The sequence below is a fragment of the Falco rusticolus genome, chromosome 9 (assembly GCF_015220075.1).
Source record: "Falco rusticolus isolate bFalRus1 chromosome 9, bFalRus1.pri, whole genome shotgun sequence".
Taxonomy (NCBI): Eukaryota; Metazoa; Chordata; class Aves; order Falconiformes; family Falconidae; genus Falco; species Falco rusticolus.
In genome coordinates this window covers 5,937,874-5,953,350 of record NC_051195.1, presented here as the reverse complement: position 1 = coordinate 5,953,350, position 15,477 = coordinate 5,937,874, and the positions used below count along the sequence as shown (strand labels likewise).

The window sequence follows — 15,477 nt, the reverse complement described above, 5'->3', positions numbered from 1 at the left end:
TCTGCCTTTAAAGTAAAATGGAAAGGATTATGTAAACCTTTAAAAGCCCTCTTATATTCCTAAACTTCTCCCCCTTTTCTTACACAGCACACTCGCCCTATTGAGCAACGCAGGTGTGAAATGATCAGAAGGACCACGGTGTTCTCCCTTCCCCAGCCCTCTGCCTCCCCCGCTAGACCAGCCGGCTGACTGACCATACCTCGGGTGCAGGCTCCCAGGGCAGGAGAGAAGCTCCAGCGCCCAGAGCTTCAATGCTCTGTGCTGGACCATCCAAGACAAGACATATCTATGTTGGACCTCACGCAGCCATTGGGCTTGCCTTCCCTAGTGATGAAGTTTACCACCATGTGGTCCCATGTCAAGAGGGGAGATGTTCTCCTCTTGCAAAGACCCTGGTTACACACATTTGTCGTATTTCTAGTAATTCAGGTAAATGCACAGAAAGTTTGCAAGATGCAACAGCGTTCATAGCAACCACTTAGGCTGGCCACGCTTGGACACAAACTTTGTACTCCAAACCAAAAAAAGTTCCTCTGCTACTTTCTACACTTCCGGACCTCTCTTCTTGTCCTGGCTGTGGCTGGGACAGTTAATTTTCTTCCTAGTAGCTGGTGCAGTGCCGTGTTTTGGATTTAGGATGAGAATAATGTTAATAACACAGTGATGGTTTGGTTGTTGCTGGGTGATGTTTACACCAAGCCAAGGATGTTTCAGCTTCCCAGGCCCTGCCAGCGTGAGGGCTGGGGGGCACAAGAAGCTGGGAGGGGGCACAGCCAGGGCAGCTGGCCCGAGCTGGCCAAAGGGATGTTCCACACCATACGATGTCATGCTCGGTATATAAACTGGGGGAAAGCTGGCCAGGGCCTACTGCTCGGGAACTGGCTGGGTATCGGTCGGTTGGTGGTGAGCAACTGTTTCTCAACCCCTGAGGTTTTTACCCTTCCAGTTCTCTTCCCCATCCTGACACAAGGAGAGTATGTGAGCGGCTGTGTGGTGCTTAGTTGCTAGCTGGGGTTAAACCACGACGCTTCTGCATCTACATTTTCCTGCCTTTCAGTGCACCCTCCAAACAGCCAGCTTCCTACAAAGCCAGGAGGACCATCACCTGAGCAGCAGGTGCCAGTACCCTGCTTTCTGAGAAAATGTCACTGAAGGCGGGGGGGGTGGGGGGGGGAAGTCATTTGTTGGACTATTCATTCAGGTGTAGACATAGGTGGGTTTCAACAAACACTCCAGCAAAGGAACGTACATCCGAAGCCAACTGCTGAAATGAAATTATGTTGCTCAGTAATGAGTATAATCCAACCTAACAGCAGAAACAAGACTGCAGGTGCAAACGCTAACCAATGCACGTATATTCACTTGTATATGCAGAATACATGAACTACTTAACAGCAACTGTTTTGACCAACTAATTTGCGACAGTGACCAAGAATCCCTAAAAGTATATACAAATTTTTACTTTCACAAGCATTTTCAAAAGTGGTAAAGACTAACTTTACTCCAACAAAGCCACTGCCCTGTTGAGTTCTTCCCTCAGCTCAAGTTCTGACAGTACCGTTGGTTTTCTTTCATGAACAGTCAAAAATTTCAACGTAATCAGGCAACCTTTCGAAGAACAGCTTGAAAAAAATAATCTTAATATTTGATGTTTACAGAGCAGTTCAATATTCAAAAGTGCTTATCAAACTACGATTTTTAATGCATCTTTGTATGTTTAAATGGAACAACTGCTACTGAAGCTACACCATGGGAACAGCAGTAATCCAAAGATGACCTAATGACTTAAAATCCTGAGAACCTGTAAAACACAGCCACCTCTGGATTTCAAGTCACATAGTGGTTCATAGAGCACCGAGAGGACAGGATACCAACATGAAGGTTTGTAAGTACAAACTTTTTTTTTTAATAGCGACAAAATTCCGTATTTTACTGATTTTTCCACACTTCAGTACTTCCAGATCACTCACCCTCTTACCTATCTCACCCTGATGCCATCCCTCAAGGGTTTTTTTCTCCCCTGCATTGCAATCCTCTGGAAAGACTCCCCACACCCTTTCACTCTTGCATCTTCCCAGTCCTGTCTCCTGCCAACCTCAGCTCATTGCAGTTACGCACAACCCCTGATGCCTATGCTAAGTGCCACCTCCATCCACTTCCACCTCCACTACATCTCTTTTAACTTAGTTTCATCCCCAAAACCACCAGTGTGGTGGTCTCAGTTAGGATCCATCTCTCCTGCAATGAGCAGCTATCCCTTTGCAGCCACAGGGTTGTCCCACCTCTGCATTTCCTCCCATGCTCAGGGACAACGTGATGAAACGTAGGTGCAAACCCCTCATTAATAAGGCAGACATGATTAATAACCTTGCGTTTGCCTTTAATCTGACCCGTGCATCCAGTCTGTGTCACAGTTCATTTATGACTTTTCTATATTTATGATAAGAAAAAAAAAGAAAAGCTTTTTTTTTTAAGAGGACATAACTACCAATTTACTACCAATTACGCTGCCATTTTTTTCAGTAACAACACTGTTAGAATAGACTCAATCAGGTCAGAAGGCCCCTCTTACTAGGCACAGACATGGCTTTTGACACATGCCAATCGCACATTTAACAAGGCAATAGTCTTGTTAGCATCTTCAGACAACTCCCGCAAATTCCTACTTGCATTTCCACGAGTAGGATACTGCACAAATTAGAAGGCATGATTAAAAATGATAATAACAGAGCTGAAACAATATCCTGTTCATCATTCATCAAAAGAAAAGAGAAATACCTGCCTTGGGGCTGTAATAAGACAGAAAGTGGGACAGGGAGACCAGTCCTCCCCCAGCAGACTCTGCAGGAAGCATTCCAAACATGACAAATTCACTGTTCACCCAGCAGATGAAGTAATGACACTAGTATTTGTCCATAAAACGTAATTTAGCCAGACTACTCCAATGAAATCAGAAGCTTTAACACTATAAAACTAGAGGGTTGGAATATTTTTACCTTATTAAGAAAGGCCGGGGAGGGGGGGGGAACATAAGCTTTCATTTTCCCTTAGCTGAACCATCACACTGTGGTCTTTGTTTTCAGGAGCGAACCGCACAGCCTCCAGCACTAAACAATTTGCGTAATTTCTTCTCAGACGCACACACCTTGCCAAAAGCCTACTGCCAGGTGTAAAGTCCGCACTCAGGCTTATCAGCCCATTAAATAAAATCTTCTTCCCTCTCGGCCTAACCAAATACCTGAGGGCAAGCATCAGTGTGGATTCCTTCATGCTTTCAGCCCCTGTCTCATCATGTCCCATGCCGCAAGCACTTGGGTGAAGATGTCAAGCCAAAGCTTGTCCATGTAAAGCGCCAGTCAACAACTACAGGCACATCTGCCAGAAATGCAAGTTTAGGCTTGGTTGTAATACCTACACACTTAACTCCTGCCAGACATCAGTGGTACAACGTCTAAGGCATGCATTTAGTTGGTGTCAGTTCCTTTTTCGTATGTAACCTGAATCCTAAAACCAATTCTTTGGAAATTAAGGAACGTAGTATAGTTAAGTCAAACAAATTCTGAACTTTATTTCAACAAAACAAGCCTCGCCAAAAAGCAAAACTACAACGCATATGTGTTTATGAATTTGGGAATGACAACATGGAAACACGACTTTAAAAAAAAAAATACTCGTCCGTGCCATGTTCACAGTTAGAGACTGTGAGAGCACATGAAAGTCCAAAAATAAAACTGACTAGGCAGAAGAAAAAACGTTGCCTTTGTTTCAAAACTAAGGGAAATATAAACAGTGATGTACCAATAGCAAAACACTGATTCCATTTTAATCAGTTTTTTGTTTAATAATGTGCTGGAAAAAGCAAGAGTAAAATTCATCCTAAAGCTTTCTAAAACCCCCAAGGGTTCAGAATAAAAGCGTTTTTCTGCACACCTGTCAGTAAAACCACTCATACATGAGATTTCTGGGGCTCAAGCTTTAAATTGAGAGTCATTTTAAATGCTTCCTGGACGATAAGTTATTCTCGCACTGTTTTCATATGAAAATATGAATTACTGTTAAGGCACAACTGCGTGGTACTCTTTCAGCTCTGGAGTTCACTCCTCAGTAATGAGGACCAAAGGCATGGCTATTAGGCAAATTAGAAACTGGTCAAAGTACAGCTAAACTGGCTGTTTTTTTCTAAAAAATACATTTGTGACAAGTTATGTTCATTTTTATAATAAACAGCAGGGTCTTCTCATACATTCTTGGAAGATGCATCGTGTTATAGCAGCTGCTTATAAAACCCAGTAAATGTGATAATGTGCCAAACTTCATCTGAAACCAAACCATCTTTTGTTTCCCTGGATGATGACATTAAATAGGACAGAAATGGCTACCTGCACTAGGACTGTTCGAACACTAACCTTTTTTTTTTTGCCATTAAAATATAAATTCAATTAGTTACTTCCATGCTTAAACAGAACTGCCACTGCTGCTGAAATTGTACTCTAGCGATAATTGCAATCCAAGAGTGAGCTAATTATATACAAGTCTCAGTGGCTGCATTCCCACGTTGCTTCCTACAACCCGGATTCACTACAATACAACTCATAAGTGAAAACCACATCGTTTTCATTCATTCTCCCTTAAGACTGCATGACTTTATATATGTTTAATGAGAATGGAGCTAGTCTATTAGTAAGCTTGCTATAAAAATGCAAGTTTCGACCTACTGTTCAATACAAAAGAATAGAAAGGCACTTCAGCTGCATATATTAAAAAAAAAAACCAACAACCAGCTGATGGGCTAAACTGTACAAGGCAAAGAACATTCTTTTAATTAAGGTACTGGATTAGGATTCAAGTACCAGCTTTACTTTTTGGCTCTGCCACAAGCTTCCTGCGTGACCCAGGGCAAGAAATTTCATCGCTCCACAGATCGGTTTTTCATCTATAAAACGGACAGTGACATTTTCCTCTCCCGGCCTCTCCGCATTTTGGTTGTAAGCAATTACTGTGTGCTGGCACGTTGCCTTAGACAATAAGTATCTAATATTAATTGAAGCCTCTGGGTAGTCCTCCAATAAAAAGCTAAAATCGACTCGTCTCCCTTTCACAGGATCCTAATGGGGTTTTGTAGCACCACCATTTGCCGCTGCTGCAACCTCACACATTTATATCCCCCAGCAAAGCACTGCACGTTGCCTGCTCAAGTCCCTGTTTTGAAATGGAGGAGGAGGAGAGAGGAAAAGGCAGTTGATTGGGGTATCCCTAACATTTAAAGAACAACTTTGTCCAACAAGGAATATCCTGGCCAACTCGAATAGACAATTCCCCGCTAGCGCTGTCAATGCGCACGAGTATCCTGTGCAATACGGAGAGGCTGCCAAGGACTTGCTGCTTTTTTCTTCAGTATTTTCTACTCCCATTGTAAAAAATTCAGTGCAACAGTTTTGCCAGGTTTGTAAATTTGAACGAGACCATCTGAGCTGAGCTGACTATTTTAAGAGGGTTCTTGCAAGTAATTACAAGGTAAAAACGAGAATACTTCACACCTACATTCTGACTGAAAACTACTCAGCCCTGCTGGCTCCAGGCTTTTAATTGTCAAAAGAGTTCAAGGTCTGGAAGGTTATTGGCATCAAGTAATACTGGATATTCCTAACTAGCATTGTGTCATTATTTGGCACAATTTTTGCTGGGATACCTCCCAAATCTGTGACATAATCAGAGGGTTCTCTACATTACACCATATAGTCAGATGCTCATGTTAGTGTAATACGTTACCATGTTTAATACCATTTGCTATTACTTACACTTAATCAGCTCTGGAACCAGTTAAACCATATAGGAAAAGTAATTTCAGAGGCTTTCAACTGACAGTTTTCCACACAGAACTTGACCTAAAATTACAACCTGAAGTTTGTAAGATGCAGTCTACATATACAACTGCCTCTAAATAAAGATCCGTAACTCTCCATAACCCTGTGGGAACCAAAAATTCATGTGAAAATAGAAAAAAAAAAAAAAAAAAAAAAAAAGCACAAAACTAACTTCTGTGTAACTGTCTTAACTATAAAAGGTGTCGGAGTTTCCCCTTCTGGCCAGCCTTGATTTACTGCTTCAGCAATTTTATGCCCAACCTCAACAATTATTACAAGCTTTCAGCATCACAGAAATGGCTGACCTCTCTAGCATCAATCCCTCTTTCAGGTTAAAGGCCCAATGCAGTATTTCTTGAGAGACTCACACTAAATCCAGCACAGGTATCTCAGGGTTTGCATTCCCATACACATGTTTTCAAAGTAAACTAACAATTACACCCCTGAACTCATCAAATTAAATGCAAAAAGAAAGTAAAATGATTGAGCAGAACTCCAAAACGCAGGTTGTGACTTGCAAATGTCACTTTTGGACTTTTGGTTTCATATCTCTCAGGACCTGAGCATCAGAAAATGCTGAATATTTGCCCAGGGAAAATCAGGGCTCCTTTGGGTGCCATCAGCAGGGTACCTGGCACCCCGAATCACTAGTTGCTTTTGAAAAATCTCATTATTTACTTTTCTGCCTCTCTAAAGGAGAGGAATAGACATTTAAATAAATGACATAATCCTTATTACCATTCCATTCATTCATGCAGGTCACTGTAATTTACTGCCAGGAAAAATAAACTTCTGCATAATATTCCTCAATGTAAGACATTCAAAAGGCTCACAGGGGGAGAGGAGGTGAGAGGGCTTCTGACAAATATTTGCTCAAGTGACCACATCATCCATGAACACATTTTCTAGAAAAAATGGGTGAAGAAATTTATGGTCAACGTGAAACATGCCAGACTGGGACTGCAGCGGTAACGAGGAAAAGGAGCAGGGGACAGAAAAGGGAAGGGGAATTTTTAACCAGTTTCATTTCAGCAAGGAAAACTCCCAATATTGCAGAAGTGCCTTTTTCCTCCCATGTAGCCCACTAAAATAAAGTTTTAAGCAAAACTTAAGTCAATCTACAAAGCAAAACTAAACTTGAATCAATATACGATTCCCAAAGAATTAGGGAGAAAAAAAAACCCAAACAAACAAACAAAAAACCCTCAAAAAAATCCCACAACTCATCATCCCCTTATATACTCCTTGGGCCAGGCTTTAAGTTATCATCCCCTTATATACTCCTTGGGCCAGGCTTTAAGTTGAGCCTCGCCCCTGGCAAGTTCATGCGAGCAGCCAATGCCCTCCAGCAAGGTGGTCAGCAGAGGACCAAGGCACGCAGAACACAATTCACTACCCTCTCTGGCAGCTGCTGCTGCTGCATCCTCCACAAACTTTGTTTAAAAAAAGTGTTCAAACAACAATGGCTTTGCCAGTCACTCGGTTCACCTCAACCATCCCCATAGCTCACCCTACCAAGGACGCCAAAAATATTGCCAGGGCGATACCAAAATCCTCACTGCTTTCAGCGTTGACTACCTAAAACCAAGTATAGGTGAGTTGGGTGGTTCACAGACTGGTTTTGGAGATTGAAATGTTTGAGGGCTGGTGGTAGGGCTTCAGTCTGATGGCAGCCCCGTCACAAAATTATCTTTTCCTCTTCTGCTCCATGAAGGCTAGCTCTCGCTGGCATTTTCATGGGGAATGTTTTCATTTCTTGCTGCCTGAGAAGCTGGCAGTTGATTTCTTTTGGATTTGGGGGTTTCCGCAGATTTAGGTGGTCTCAGACAAAATAAGACGCTACTTTTAAAAGGTCATCCAAAACAATGCAAGGGATGCATTTTTATTCATGTAAACACCGATTAAGAAACAGGGAAATGAATATTTCATCACCATTTTGGTCATATAAACCAAAACTCACAGCAAGATTCCCCACAGAAGATAAGCTGGGCTGTCAGTCACCAGCCAGCAACGGCTTACGATCATCAAATTCACTTTTGCTTTCAATACTGATTGATCGAAAGTTTTATCCCCAAAGCTTGTGAGGCTCAGATCACCTCACAAGCCTGGAGAGAGCAAAAGCCATTCACGACATAGTTCAGAAACTGCAGCTCAGATCCCCCAAGGTACTACCAGCAGGTCCTATTATAACAGCCAAAGCGATTACTTTTGGACAGCAATGCCTTCAGAGTCAATAAAACTGCTCACACCCACCCAGGCTAATCAGCAAGAGTAGGGGTGAACAGACCTGGCTCCTGAGGTTTCAAGCCCTAATTTAGCTAAGCACTTACATAAATATGTGTAAGCCTTATTAAAGTCAACAGGATTTTGGTATTATTAAGTTAACATTATTAAGCTTGTGCTTAATAGCCCTGCTGAATCTCACGGCTTTGCTACCACTACGAATTCACACAGCTTTTTACAATTTGTCCTCAGGTAAAACACTTCTTCAGAATTTTTGTCCTGTGTTTCAGGGGCTGCTCAGAGCCCACACAACAGGCTGTGGCTGGATGTCGGTTACACTGCTGCAAAAGCTCCAGATCTGCACTAGCTTCACCGAAGTCAATATCTAGCTTTTCACATTAAAAAAAAAAAAAAAATCATTTCAGCTATAATAGCTGCAGTCTAAAGGATCACTTGACAGTTTTCATAACTGCAGTTATTAAAATTTATGTTAGTACAATTGTACAAGTAATAATTAAATTGTAATACTAATGATTAAAATTACATCAGTATTTATTATTTGGTTGTCATGGTAAGCTTGTGGGTGTATCACAGCAACAAGAATTCACTTGCACACGTGGATATTACACCTTTGACAAGGCACGGGTATAGATCAGTCCTACAGACGCGAGCGACACAGATGAGTATCTAAAGGTATGTAGCAATTGGTTACGTAGTGAAAACGTAACGGAAATATACTGTGAAATCATCTTAAAACCAATGCAAAATGTACCAGCTTAGTTCTAAATGTTTTAACAGAGTCATTAATTAAAAGCATTGTCCTACACGTGACAGTTTTACTTACCAACAACATCGAGATGGTACGTGTGATTGATGGATCCGTACTGATTTTCCACGATGCACGTATAATTTCCTTTGTCAGACGGGACCACGCTCTCCATGATGAGACTCCAGTGCTGGTTGCGGACCTGGTGGGTTGAAACCAGACAGGCTGGGAACTTCGTCAGCACAGTTTCACCCTCTCCCCCTCCAAAAGAACTGTTTCCTGAAGAGTTAACCACTCGTAATCCATGTTTAAAAGCCTCTTCTGTGCTCATTTGACAGTTCTGGATACCGAAATACTTTATTTGTGCCTGATCTGGTGCAGGACGGCTGCAGCAGTGAAAGCTTTTGTGCATTCTGCTGGAAATGTACCTCGTCCCTGATCCGAGCGCTGTGGACGTCGGTGCACACTCAGTTCTACCAGGCTTACGAAGATGTCACCAATTAGCAGCAGTTGCCTTACCAGGCTTTACCTGTCAATCCACTCTAAAGCGAATTCACACCCTCAGGATATTTCCCATCTGTCTCCAAACAATCATCTGATACTATTAACTGCCCACCAGCAATATGGGATGGATATGATCCCCTAACATCTACGTCTTTGTCTTTCTCTAACAGCTCAACTACAGAGCCCCTGTATTGGAGAAACAAAGTACAGAAGAGCAATGTTTGGGATCCCTCCCACAGACACACAGAGTGGGCACCACCTCCTGAGGCTCTGGGGTACCACAAAAAAGAAATGAAGGTGCTGCCTTATGAAAAGTGTCTGAAGAAAATCCTCATGGCAACGGAGAATAAGGGCATACATTTATTTCATTTAATTCTTCTCAGACAGAATGTATTAAAGGTGCTGATTCTGTTCCCATTTGAACTCGAAAGGAGTGTTGGCATTCACCTCACAGAAAATAGGATCCAGCCCAATACTGAAAGGATACAGAATCATCCGGTACACATATATATTTCCTGCATCATAAGCTGGCTCTCAAAATGACCTTTTGCTGGCTATCCGCTAATCCCTTGTTTTAACATCACATTTTTGACAAAGCACTCAAAACTCTTAACATTATGGAGCTGTAATGTACAACTTTTCAATTGTGAAGTACGTTTTTTAGCAAATGGAATAAAATACAATCTGGTACAGTCATTTTAATCAGCCAAATGGAAAGTAGTAATTCAGTGCAGTACACCAGAAAAATTTATGGACCATTCAGTGACACTTCCAGGAACTATACGTTCTTAAAACATCATTACAACTATAGGTCTGAAATCCTGCTTCATGTCTGGCTGTTGTGCAGGTCCTTATCCAGCAGGAAAAGACTGTGCGGGGCCACGTCCCCGGTGCCCAGAGCTTAGCCCTCACACTCGCTGCAGGTAAAAACGCCTTCGGTTCAAAGCCTGGAAGAAGAGTCCTCTCTGCAAGGGGCTCCTGGCTTTCCTAGGCCCCCCAGCTAGTCATTAGCTCGTTGATATTACTAGTATTGTCCAGTTTGGGGCTAGTAACATGAGCTAATGACTGGCCACGTGGACTTTGAAAAACAAAGGAAATGTGGACAAGACTCCAGCAGCAGGTGAAGGGCATGGATGCTAACCCAAGGTCACAGAAACGTGTGACACGACCTCAAAATCTCCACTCCAAACTTACAGCTCCTCTCCCCAGCCCCCACTCTAGATGGTATACAACAAAACTACATATTGATTTTTTTTTTCCCCCACACTACAAAGAGCTAAGAAATAAGTTTATAAAGCTAGAAATTGTTTATCAGTGTTATTGTATTGTCTCGTTATTCTGCTAAGCAACCTTGAAAGCCAATGTTTGGGTCAGGAAGAATTACTGTCATAAACTATTGGTAAACAACAAACACAACAGCTACATATTTTGCATATTTTACTTATGAGCTATTTTGAGGGAGACTTGGTCAAAGTGACCTGATCTTTTTGCCATTGCAAGTTACATCACACTTCTCAGAATCAGAGCAAGTGTTTTTAACCAATTTGACTGCAAAACAGGAAGAACAGATCATGGTTCGACAAAAGTTAAAACAAAATAAAAATGGGTAACAACCTGTAATTCATTAATTTGATAGGAAAACACAAGAAATTATTTCGCATTCAATAAGAAAACATAACTAACTTTGAGCCACAAGTAGATATACTGGATAGCAATATTAAAAACTATTTGTGCTCTTTCCCTTCTTGTAACTCCAATGAGAAGAGATAATATCTTTATAATAAAACAGCTTAAGCCTCTTCAGTTTAAGCTAAATAACTGCTGTAGAGGCCCAAAGCATTTATGACATGTTGTCACACAACCAGATTTATGTCATGGATCTGGATTCAACTAGATTCAGCTTGATGACTTACTCTTTCTGGTTACAAGCGCAGCATTGCGAAGCCCAGAAAAACTCCCCTTTGATGGGGATGACAGCATCTCCTCCTGCTGAAAGCTCCCAGATCCAACTTTTCATTCTTGGACACGTGACGGTCCTGCCACATACTCACAGCCATGCAGCTGGCGACACCCTGCTCATACAGGCTTTGTTAACGTGGTCTTTTTCAGTAACTCCCTAGCCCCATAAAGCCTGTCTTTGGGAAGCAAAACTGGTGATGTTACTGACAACCAGCACCAAAACCATACCGCTTTATGTAAAAACTAGTTTCAAAAGAGGTGCAAAGCAGAGCTTCCGCACTACACAGGTCTTACACCAGCCTTCTGTGTACAGATGTACTACAGTGATACTCATTTCTTTGTTGGGGTTTTTTTCGGGGGTTGTGGGGGGTAGGCAAACCAAACCCAAAAAAAAAAACCCAAAACCAAAACACACCCTTGTGACTCAAGTTGCAAACAGATGGAGTCTTTGGTAATGCAGGTTAAAGCCATTAGCCGCCTCCCGGTTGCTCACTAGGGTCCTTCTAACTGAAGACACCAGTGCTACAGCTCTCCAAATATTCCCTACTAAGTTTCCCTGGGTGATACCAACTGGGTCCATATTTAAGCTGTTTAAGTAGATGACTTGAGTTAGTCTGGCAGACAGAACATATTAGGAAGCTCACGTGAACTAATCCACTAGGAAAAAAACATGAGGGCAGCAACAAGGCACTGAAAGTGGGAGCATCCTCACCAGGCACACGGGGTCCTTTCTGGACAAGTGTCCGCAGCCAGACATCCATCAGTTGCAGGAGACCTTTCCAGTTCTCCAACCTGACTAGCCCCTTGCCAGCTACCACCCTGTTATTACTACTATTTTATTCCCTGAAGCCCTAATTCATACTGAGTTCTTTAAAAATCCTGGAGCATACCCACACAGTTCCACGCACTCCGTCACCTGGTCTTCAGGGCAGCCTTTCCCATTTGTCATTGCCTTCTCTTGACATAGGGAAATTCAGGGAACAACCACATTCCAAGTATCCCAAATCACAGCTTAACCCTTCAGATACATTGCCGCCGCAGTTTAATAACTGCTTTTGACCTCTTTTTCTTTTTTTTATAGCTTTGCAATACCTATATTCATGTTTTATCTGTGCTTCATACCCAAAAACGGTGCTTTATCTGCAAAAGGATTGAGATAATAAATATAATCTCAAAGCGTTTTCTTCTGACTAATTATGGACGCTTCTAGCAAATTACAGAGATGCTTTTTTTTTGACAAATCTTGTCCACCAATTTTTTAACCAATTCCTCCAAACAGTCTCTCTAAACAATTCAATCTTTAAACTAAATTATCAATATCAAATGCATACAACTGTACCCTTAAGATTTAGCTTGGAGATGGGAAAACTACACTGGAATCAAAATGCCAAGAAATACTGGTCAGAAATCTAGGAAAGGGCAAGGAATGTTTCTATGAAACGTGTTGCTTTTGGAGTATCATAAAAAAAATTGTGGACAGTTCTGTTTAATTTTAAAATGCATGTCTTCAGTGAACAGTTATGTCATGAAAAGTTGTCACTTGGCAAACAAAAATTATAAAAGAGGGTCAATTTAAAAATTTCAATCTTGAAAGAAAGATCAGAAACCAAAATATGATTCCCCACAAAATTAGCACAGTTCAGCCATATAGTGGTAGTGCTCAGGTAGAGAGAACAAGCGCAGAACATCCATGCAAAAGCCATAGGCTTTTACAGTTCCTATAGCATCAGAACTCTTTCTTTACTCCGCATTTACCTGGTTGAATTTAAATGTATACAAGACGACTGTACTGATGAAGCTTATCAAAACGAGCACGAGAAAACACACACCTGTTAAACAGTAACAACTGATAGAAGTACATTTGCTTTCTGGGTGGCGTACAGAAAAGTAAAGGCTCCTGTGGTCTCTCATAAAGGATTCAGATTATTCACTCAAAGAAAGTATAAAATATCTTTAAAGCAGAAGCAAGAGCTATCACCACTTTAGAGGCAGAGAAAAAAAAAATTAAAAGACTAAAAAGGATTTAGACATTCAACAACTGATCCCTTTCTCTTTGCTGTAGGAAGTCTGGGTATATCTTGAAAAATCGTAAAAGGTTCAATTTTTAAATTCACCACCCAGAATTAGTCACAGTGGAAGAATTTCACTTTGGAAGCTATCTTGGCCAGCACGTACACCCTTCGGCTAGCCTGCCTGAGTGCAAATTGACTCAAGGCATTCCCCAGTCAGAGGGACAAAGTGCTACAGGTCACTATCTGATTGCGATAAAGGGAACACAAAGAAGAGATTTCTTAGCTCAAGACAGCAGGAGAGAGGTGGCTGGAAGGTGACTGGAAAGCTTCCCATTTTCCTTTCTTTTACTTTGTTCTTAAAGTCTTCAAGGGATGATTGCCTCTTCCGAAAGGGATGGATGGTGTTACATCAACTGTTGACTGGCAGGTATGGCCAAGTTTGGTTCCAGCTATTCTAGTTGCTCAAAGTATTACGAACATGCAGCTCTCCAGCAGAAATGCTTTATATATAGCAATGGCAAGACTGAAGACAAGCTGGCGTACAATAATTATCACGAGTTGCTGTGATATGTGCCTGAACACAGACCAGCATGGAAAGGCTCAATCCTTTCTGCAGATTCCTTCATTACAAGTTTGTCAGTGTAGAGACATCAAGAAAATACAGTTCTCTCTTTATTCCGGAATAATTTTGAATAAGACCACAGTGACCTCATCCTGCCTCTCTAACAAGAAGAGGGCACAGCCTCCAGAAGCTTTGGAGGTCTCATTCTGTAACACCCTTTCACTAGAAAACAAGCTTCCATCTTAAAAAGATGGTTATTCAAAACACCGACAGAATCTAGAATAGAGGTAGATCTGGTAAGCAGAATGACAATGACAAGTAAATGCTACCAGATCATTTAAAGTTTGATGGATTTCTGAGCAACGAGCAAGTCCAAAATCCACAGCTGTCTCCCCACCTTTTTTTCCTTTGAAGAGATGTAAGAAGTTATGATTTAGAATTATAGGTATATAGTTCAGTTCACACTGAAGCTGGCTTCGGAAATATGCATCTGTGGTTTCTTCCCAGAGTACATACATACCTAGGAAGTCGTATACGTTTAACACACATGAACAAAAATTTAATTTGTGCCACTTAATGGGCACAAGTCTAAATGAGCTCACCCAGATCCCTAACACAGGCTAGCAGTGGCAGCACGGAGCTCTGCATGGGCTGACTTAGCCCACCAAAGGTCACCCTCCCAAACCAGAGATCAGGTATCTCCATCCCGCCTTGCAAGACACACATTTTCCTTCACAGTTTTCAAGAGCGATATCTACGTTTCCCCTTCTTGAGATGTAAAGTGTTCAAATAATGTCCCAGTTAGTACCTAAACGGTTACTATTATTTTCCAAGACAGGATTAGTTTGTTGCGGGTTTTTTTTTTTCTTTAATTGGCGCTTTTTTGGTTTTTAAAAAAGCACTGAGAAAAAGGTGAAAATCGCTGAATTGTAGCCAATTCGTTAACACTCCATAGCGTTATGAAAGGCAGAAGGTGTTGCCAGGTGTACACTCATAAGCAAGAGTAATTTATGGGGTAAGCAAACATAGATGGAAAAGTCTACTTAGATAATTAGCGTTCATGCAGGGAGATTTTCTGGGCTTCGCTCTCTGCTAACACAAATGCTGGAAAAATTGACACTTTCTACAGTAAATCTAGCTAGAGAGGAAAGGCGGCTATGGGCTGTCCTCCTCTGCACTGGAAAACGTACCAAGCAGGATTTGAGTCAACAGCACAACGAAGCAATATACGCCCTGGCTCCATCAGGGCATTGCAAAACGTGGCACCCCGAAAATACTGTGATTGCTGGGGTAAGGCAGCAGCGCAGTACCGGGGGAGGCAGCCCCCAGGACTCGTCTTGAGCTTAATGCTTATTTCTGTCTTAATTACCATTACAAATTGCTCTGAGCTCCTCAGCAGAAGTTCTAGGCTGGGGTTTACAACCGTGACACAAGGTGACTAACTCGGAAACTTCTCGTTTTGGGAGCAAAGCTGCTGAAGTGTTGCATACGTGAGGTCTGCAGAAGACGTTAAGGTAACTCAGAAGTGTGGGCAGGATGGCGCGGGTAGGGCTGGAACAGCAATTTGCCATCAAAGTCACGCAGCCC

General features: G+C 41.9%; 1 protein-coding gene across 12 annotated transcripts in view; it reads right to left on the bottom strand.

Annotated features, from left to right (window-relative positions):
• The window catches only part of FGFR2 (fibroblast growth factor receptor 2), an 87,952-nt gene that overhangs the window by 42,824 nt on the left and 29,651 nt on the right, over nt 1–15,477 (bottom strand). For all 12 annotated transcript variants that reach the window (XM_037399547.1, XM_037399548.1, XM_037399542.1 and 9 more), the window contains one exon: nt 8,932–9,055. In XM_037399547.1, the coding sequence (XP_037255444.1) occupies nt 8,932–9,055 (124 nt within the window). The remainder of the gene's footprint in view (nt 1–8,931; nt 9,056–15,477) is intronic.